The sequence below is a fragment of the Dermacentor albipictus genome, unplaced genomic scaffold, assembly GCF_038994185.2.
Source record: "Dermacentor albipictus isolate Rhodes 1998 colony unplaced genomic scaffold, USDA_Dalb.pri_finalv2 scaffold_319, whole genome shotgun sequence".
Lineage (NCBI taxonomy): Eukaryota > Metazoa > Arthropoda > Arachnida > Ixodida > Ixodidae > Dermacentor > Dermacentor albipictus.
In genome coordinates, this window is record NW_027225873.1 from 26,765 (window position 1) to 35,000 (window position 8,236).

Below are 8,236 nucleotides of genomic sequence, written 5' to 3' on the forward strand. Positions count from 1 at the left end.
CGTGCGCGCGCGCGCGTGCGTGCGCGTGCATATGTGTGCGTGTGTGTGTATACACGCACACGGTAAAGATGATGGGGTAGCGCTATTTCTTTCTTTCTTTCTTTCTTTTTTAACAACACCTGTGCTCCACATGGCGATCTTCCTGCCCTCTATGTTTCCGGTTGGAAGGAGTGCGCAGCCTTTTCTATATTTATTTATTTTTTTTTTTTCATTCTCTTTCATTCGTACATGAGGCGCGCTACCTAATTCTAGCGGTCGAATCGACACGTTGCAATCCGTCCCGGCCTGTGCCGTATGAAAACTTTCAGTGGGCCTTGCGGTAAATAAAAGGAAATGAGGGAAATGCGCGTAGTGTATTACACTTGCGCACGGGCTTGAAACGAAGGCCTCAAAGAAAGCCGCCTTGAGCGGTCGCATTCAGACGGAAGTAAGCATTCCCCTTGCGCGTGTTTTCCGCTCGCCTGTTCCGTTTTCTACGAGGTTGCCTTCGTTGGTTTTGCCTTGCGAACAAGCTTGCGCTCGGGTCTCGTTTCTACGCGACGGCGTTTCGTTAACAGTGAAAGACTGAGGCGTCGCGAGTTGATTCGCGAGATAGAGAGCATAGAGTCTCTAGACGGGCTGGGTTTTATAAGATTGCCCACGCTGTTGCTGAGGTTACCAATGTCGCCAGGGCACCCACAAGGCAGTGGTACAATGGAGTGAAGTGAAAGACATCGCTTCTCGGCCTTTTGGCTAAGATCAAAGTGCATTGGGCAACTGCCACACCAGTGTGGCAGTTGCCCAATGTCCTTCCCCACAAGGAGGGGCTTGGGCAACCACGAGCAGTGGCACAGGAGGGAGGCGGCACTGGCAGCCAGGCGTGATCTCGCCGCGGGTGCTGCCACTGGTGCGTCGGAGCAGGACAGCGACAGCACCCCCGCAGCAGAGCAGGACAGCACCGAGGGTCCCGCTGAGGACCCTCCTGGAACACCAGCAGTGGCGACCGGGCAGGCCGCCGACCAGGAGCCGTCTCCCGTGGCACCTCGGAGAACACCAGGACACAGCAGCGATGGGGAGATGGCCGAGGCACCTTCTCCGCGGACGCCGGACCAGTCAGGGCGGACCGCGGCCTCGGCCTCTCCTTCTCCATCACCATCGCTGCCGTCCAACCGAGGCAGCCCGGGAGCACCAGTCTCCGAGGCTCACGAGCCGGCGGCCATGCAGGAGCTCTCCCCGGGCAGGGCAGAGGTGCAGGACCATGACGGAAGCAACCAGGACTTCGGGACCCAGGACGAACATGCTGGTACCACACGGCCAGAGGGCAGTGCGTGGACGCTAGCGGACGAAACGGCAGAGCTGCGGGCATTGAGCCGGTTGCCTGAGTCTGCTGGGGAGTGGGCACGGTTCGAAAACATCCTTGACCGTGCCATCGCAGCCGCAACCAAACACCTGCGGCTGCCAGTCGGGGACTCGCGCCAATCACGGAGGCGCGAGGTGAACCCCGACAACCCCCAGCAGATACAAACTCTCTACAGAAGGAACCGGCGCCGGGCAGTGCGGTTAATCACTGAAGGCCCGTCCCAGCTCTGTCCAATCGACCCCCACGCACTGCAGGACCACTACTCGAACCTCTGGTCACCAACACCCGTGGATACCAGCATCCTGAGGTCACGGCTTCCAGCCACCGAAGAACTGGACTTGTGCCCCTTTACACCGGAAGAAGTCGCAGCCAAGCTCCGTAAATGCGAGAGTACAGCTCCAGGGGAGGACCGCCTCACGTACCACCACTGGAGGCAGGTGGACCCTGAGGGCAGGTTCCTGGCGGCGGTATACAACGTATGCCTCCAATACCGCCGCACGCCCCTGAGCTGGAAGTCGACGAGGACTATCCTGATCCACAAGAAGGGCGACCGCGAGGACCCCACAAACTGGCGACCCATTGCCCTTGGTCGCACGATCGCCAAACTGTATGCCGGGTGTCTCACCACCCGGCTGCAGAGGTGGTTGGGCGACCATGCGGTACTGTCCAGGTGTCAGAAGGGCTTCCTGCCGCACGATGGGGTGTTTGAACACAACTTCGTGCTGCAGGGACGCCTGGATGATGCTAGGACAGGAGGTGGGGAGCTGTGCGTGGGGTTCCTCGATTTTGCCAACGCTTTCGGCTCGGTCGCCCATCAGGCCCTCGTCGACGCTGTCCGCGGCGCCGGCGCGGGGGAGGCCTTTGCTACCATCGTTGAAGACCTCTACCGCGCCAACACCACCTGCGTCGTGGCAGCAGCTGGCATTACGGAGCCAATCGCCATCGGAGCTGGGCTGAGACAGGGCTGTCCTCTGAGCGGCCTGCTTTTCAACCTGGTGGTGGACCCGGTCATCCGTGCAGTACAGGGAGGCGATAGGCAGCACAACATCCTTGCCTACGCCGATGATCTGACGCTGCTGGCCGCGGATCCCGCCACCCTGCAGAGCCGCTTGGACCGTGTAACAGCCCTGTCGGCCCGGCTCGGGCTGCGACTCAACGCCGCCAAGTGCCGGTCTCTACACCTGTCTGGTCGCCACCCCGTGGGTACACGGCCCACCTCTTTCACCGTGGGTGGCGACCCGATTCCGGCGCTTGGCGACTTCCAGGGGCACAAGTTCCTGGGCCGTCCAGTGGGGTTCAGGGTGCTACCGGACGAGACGACGGTCGACGAGGCCATCCACCTGGGCAGAAAGCTGCTCTCCTCTATGCTCGCCCCATGGCAGAGGCTGGATGCTATCAAAACATTTTTGTATCCAGCCCTCAACTTTGCCATGCGGGTGGGCCTTGCCAGCAAGGGAGAGTGGCAGCGCCTCGACGAGGAGCTCCGCCCGCTCATCAAGAAGACCCTGTACGTGCCAGCCAGAGCTTCCAATGAATACTTGTACGGAAGCTCACAGGCTGGCAGTGCAGGGATCCCACTTGCGGCGGAGCTCAGCGACATCTGTCGGGTGGATGGAGCCTTCAAGCTACTGACGTCGACCGACGTGGAGGTCCGGGAGCGTGCAGCAGGAGAGCTCGAGGGCGTAGTGTCAAGGCGGCTGAGACGACCCGCGAACACCGAGGACATGGAGGCCTACCTCTCAGGCGAGACGGAGGGCGACTTTCGGCAAACGTCCACACAGGTCCAGTCTGTGTGGACGGAGGCCCGCAAAGCCTCCCGTCGCCTCTCCGTCGCCTGGGAGCTGTTGGAGCATGGAGCCCGCATCAACTGCGGGGAGGCCTCTGTGTCAGCGAGGAACCGCCACAAGCTGGTCAAGACCATCCGGGCGCTCCTCTCCACCGAAAGGGACCAATCTCTGCAAGACAAACCGAACCAGGGCAAGGCGATGGTGTGTGTGGCGGCCGACCCGGCAAACTCACACTTCATGAGGTCCGGCCGCTACACCCATTTCATCGACTGGCGCTTCATTCATCGAGCCCGACTAAATCTCCTCCCCCTCAACGCCACAAGACTCTGGGCACCCGCGGCGGACAAAAGATGCAGACGCTGCGGGTATGGGGAGGAGACACTGCCGCATGTACTTTGCCACTGCATGCGGCAGAGCCGGGCCATGACGGAGCGCCATAACACCATCGTCGCCAGAATAAAAAAGGCTGCTTTGGGTCGGTTTACAGTCATTGCGGAGAACCAGGTCGTAGGCAACACATCACTCAAGCCCGACCTGGTACTGGCCCGTGGAGAGGAGGCACTCATCCTGGACGTCTGCTGCCCTTTCGAGAACAGGCTGCAGGCGTTCCAGGACGCCCGGAAGGCTAAGGAGGAGAAGTACGCCCCTGTACAGCGTCATCTCCTCCGGCGGTTCCAGCGTGTGACGGTGGACGCGGTGGTCGTCGGCTGCCTTGGCAGCTGGGATGTGGGGAACGACCGGGTGATGCGCAGGCTGTGCAGTAGGTCATACCTACGGACTCTCAAACGCCTGTGCATCAGTGACACAATAAGCGCCTCTACAAAGATTTTTAGAGCCCATGTCGGCACCTCTTAATGATCTTATGTTTTTAGAGAAGCGCCATTTCTTGCACTGTTTTACACCTTTACAGTTTTAGTCTTTTATTACTAACACCACTAACTAGTTTTTTTTTTAGCCATTTGTTTGCGTTTTTAGACTATACACCTTTTATTCGTTTTCTCCTTGGTTCTGTAACTTGTATTTTTTGATGTACTGTAACTAGCATAAATAAAAACTCTGTTCTTATCAGCTTAATATCTGATACGGGTTCTATATGGACCCACGATATTAAACCTATTTTTGGAAGTTGGCGGAGTGCTTGAAGCCTGCTTCACCTCCGCCGCAGGTCGGCCCGGTATTGCACTACCTCCGGGATCGGCCCCCGCTCACTTAGGTGAGACTTCATTCAATCAAAATGAAGAACACAAGCTCGAAGCGAGCACTCACGTGACACGCACCATTCCCATACTATACGCAACGATGCCGGTGTTTCTGAACGATTGTCTGCTGTAATGAGCCACTTGGGGGGGGGGGGGGGAAGGGTGATTAGCCGTGGGTTTTGCAATCAATGTAAGTCCCACTCAAAGCCAACACTGCATTTTGGAGTTCACTATCGCTTTGATCCGTAAACGACAGCAAGCTCGCCCTGCGAAAATCCGCTGCCCTAGTGGAAGAAAGGTTCCCTATGAAACAAAAATGGAGTGCCCGATTTCCGGCAACATTTTCGCTGCAGTGGGACCGAGCGCCTCGAAAACAAACTTGTCGTATGGCCAAGTGTGGCGAAATATATTCAAGGGTTCAGAGGTGCCTCAGCTTTCCAACCTGTATGTTATGAATACCTGTTGCTACCTTTTCGTCATCATCATCCTGCTGGCTACGACCACTGCAGGGCAAAGACCTCTCCCATTATTCTCCAAGCACCCCGGTCACGTGTAAGCCCGGTCACGGTCGCCGTCTAGTGCCTGCGCCCTTCCTAATCTAATCTGCCCTCCTAAATTTCCGCCACCCCGTGCTACGCTTCCCTTCTCTTGGAATTCAGTCGGTAACCCTTAATTGATGATCTTCCCCCCACATTGCATGCCCTGCGCACGCCCATTTCTTTTTCTTGGTTTAAACTAAGGTGTCATTAGCTCGCGTTTGTTCGCTCACCCCCCGAATCTGCTCTATTCTTATCCCCCGTAGCGCTACACCCATCATTCTTCTTTCCAAAGCTCGTCGCGTCGCCCTCAGTTACCCTTCGGTAATCCTTAAGGTCCTTCGTTGCGGCACTCGCGGCATCTTTCTCATTTAAATAAGGCTATTTCGTTCAGTTTTGGGGGAAAACTCAATGAGCTAGGCGCGATTGTGTCCCCGGCGCCGCTCTCAACAAGATGGCGGCGCCCAGGCTTTTTGCCTGGTGGTTCGGCTTGACGCAGAACACGCCTGCAGGGCAGTGAAGCCGCATTGAAGGGGCAACGAGCGGCGCAGTGAAGCGCATGCTCGGGCGAAAAACGCGAACATCAGCCAAAAATACAACCAAATGGCCAAATACGAATTTCCGTTATGGGAAATTGGAGTTCAGTTGGCGCGTTGCGCTCGCCTAAGGTAAAGAACATAAATGCGAGTGCCACATCAGCCAAGTCAATGCTGAGGATCGCGTATCATTTCTTATTTATTTTTCCCCTTGCCTCCTGGCCTGCGTGGCCCTAGCGCGCATGCCCACGAAAGTAATGCAATAAGGAAAACGCGAAATCATGCGGTGACGGCTGTATCATATCCATTGTGCGTGCTTTGTTCTTTTTGGACTACAGTGGTGTGCGTTATGAGAAAGTTTCAGTGACCAGCGAACCTATATTTAGAACCACATTTACGGTTACTGCTAACAAGCTGCGGGTAGGTGTTTTTTTTTTCTTTCTTTCTTTTTTTCGCTACCAACGATGGGTTATCGCAACCGCGATCGGTTGTGCTAGACGCGTTCTTGCCAAACGTTGGCTCTATACGCGACCCGTGACGCGTGGTCGGCACATTCAAGCAGTCCATTGCAAACCGTTCCAAGAAGAAGGATGCTAGCTCCACGTTCCGCCGGGAGCGCTAGTTCGAAGATTGTACTTTTAGACCCTCGAGGAAGCACCGCCATCCCACGTTTTCTATAACGCGCTAAGACTCAGAGCGACAGCGACCACTTGTCTTTGTCAATATCTCGGACACACTTTTTTTTTTTTCTTTAATCCAGATCGTCAGACGAGCCCGCGTTCACGCGCACTCGCTCTCTCCGATAAGCAGGGTAGCTCGGTTGGGGTGTTGTAGGGCCTCGCGCATGCGCTGCTGAGTTCGTCGCTTCGCCGGCCGGTCGACGCTGGCGCGGTACTGGTAATCAACTTCGACGGGCATGGTGAAACGTCACTGTGAAACGTCACGACTAGCAATGCAATGTGTTTGCGAGCAATCGGAGAAATGAGAGAGCCCCTGTAGATTAGTGGAAACGTTCCTCCAAGTATTACGTTTGCAATTTGCGCCTACGAACATGAACTAGACAAAGGAAATGATCTGTAGCCGCCTTCACTTCATAAAATTCCCGTACGAAGAAATTTGCGTGCGCACGTGATCTCCCGCATGAAACCAGACGATAGGTTAATTTTAGCCGTTCATTTCGATTTGCCGAATGTAAACCGGAACACTTTCTCCACGCGCTCTTGAGGTTTGAATGACAATCAATGACATGCTTTTTTTATATATTTTTGTTTGTTCTATCTGGAACCAAAAGAATTCAGAACGCCATTTCAATCTTAGATTCGATTCACGCCTTGCGTTACGTCACCCCTGGCATATCTGATGAACACGCTCTGCTGTTAAGCTTCATGATCACGGCATTAAAAGTCGCCACTTCCCGAACGTTTATCGAGCCGATGATGAACCGTATGCTGGATTCTTATTGTAATGAGTTTATAGAAAGTTTTATACTTCTATGGCTAGCTTCAAGGAAAGGAAAAACATCGCTCAGCATTGTATAACGCATAACAACAACAACGAAAAATCTGCAGGTTATTCATACTACAATGAGAACACTAGGAATACTGAAAAAGATGAAATCTAGACATGCTGCAAGGAGCCAACAAATGCAATTGAACCAACGAACTGAACTGCAATTATTTCATCAAGACATGCCCCGAAAAAACGTGGCCACTATCAATGCTCATTTCAAAGCTGTTTTTTTTTTTGTTTGTGACGGATAATAATTATCTTCCCAATGGCTGATGTGAAAATTTCAGAGCGCGGCATTTTCGAAATCTCAAGGCCCCGGCTGCTTTCTCTCTTCTTTAAATATGTTCCGGGTGGCAGATGGAGAAAAGTTTCGCGCACATAATTTAAAAGCCTGTAGCTGATTTTCTTGAAGAACACAAAGTGCTGACAGACCACCAAACAAGACAAAATTGAATCGGTATTACGCGCGATGATTTCGCACCGCAGTAACAAAAGGGTAACAAGCGGACGTTCATTTCGTGGTGTGTATTTCACGTCTCTCACAATAATAATAAAAAGAATGCTACTGCATAAATTAGCTTTTCCCAAACTGGATGGTTTCGATCAGCTTCCTTAAATTGAGTTGGCGTTGATTGAGCAGGTGCGGGCCTCGGTTGTTTAAGATTTTTGTAAATGGCATCATTACTGGATAGATGCGGACGTCTGCGTGATGTGTGAAACTCGCTTGAGGATCAAGGGAGAACCCCCCCCCCAAAAAAAATCATGTCATGGTGACACAAGTGGCACATGAGTACTGTTATCGGGAGGAAAAAAAAAAAAGGAAAACCGGCACGTACTAGGGAGACACTCCTCTTACACGTGAAGCTCCAAACAAATTGTTTTTCTTGAGACGCTCTATAAAGCTCCTCAAACGCAGCACCCGTACACGAAGACAAATGTCCAAACTGGAAAGAAAGCACGAAATTCGCGGCGCCCGTTTGCTGTGAAACAACGGGCAACATTACGCAAAGTCCGCTACCACGTCAGCCGGGGCGGCCGCACCCCGCCCGCGGTTGAGCCATATATGGCTGCACGCGCAAAGTCCGCTACCACGTCAGCCGGGGCGGCCGCACCCCGCCCGCGGTTGAGCCATATATGGGGACTGAACATCAGGCTGCACGCGCAAAGTCCGCTACCACGTCAGCCGGGGCGGCCGCGCTTAAGCCTAAAAAATGCTCGGCGCTTAAGCCAGGTAGCGAGCAAAAATGCCCGGCGCTTAAACCGCCGGATTGTTGCTGAAATGGTAGGTATGTAGTCCGGCAGGAGTCTGTCGGCGCCCGCGCGCGGCAAA

At 54.1% G+C, this 8,236-nt stretch overlaps 1 protein-coding gene and 1 non-coding gene across 2 annotated transcripts; both read left to right on the forward strand.

Moving 5' to 3' along the window:
- Nucleotides 1–1,892: 1,892 nt before the first annotated feature.
- LOC139053885 (uncharacterized protein T26G10.4-like) lies at nucleotides 1,893–3,981 on the forward strand. Its single transcript, XM_070530564.1, has one exon. It carries the CDS (start codon nucleotides 2,704–2,706, stop codon nucleotides 3,979–3,981), a length of 1,278 nt encoding a protein of 425 aa, XP_070386665.1. The 5' UTR covers nucleotides 1,893–2,703.
- Nucleotides 3,982–4,145: 164 nt separating this feature from the next.
- LOC139053892 (U2 spliceosomal RNA) lies at nucleotides 4,146–4,334 on the forward strand. Its single transcript, XR_011510863.1, has one exon. It is a non-coding gene; the product is annotated as a U2 spliceosomal RNA (small nuclear RNA).
- The last annotated feature ends 3,902 nt before the right edge of the window (nucleotides 4,335–8,236 follow it).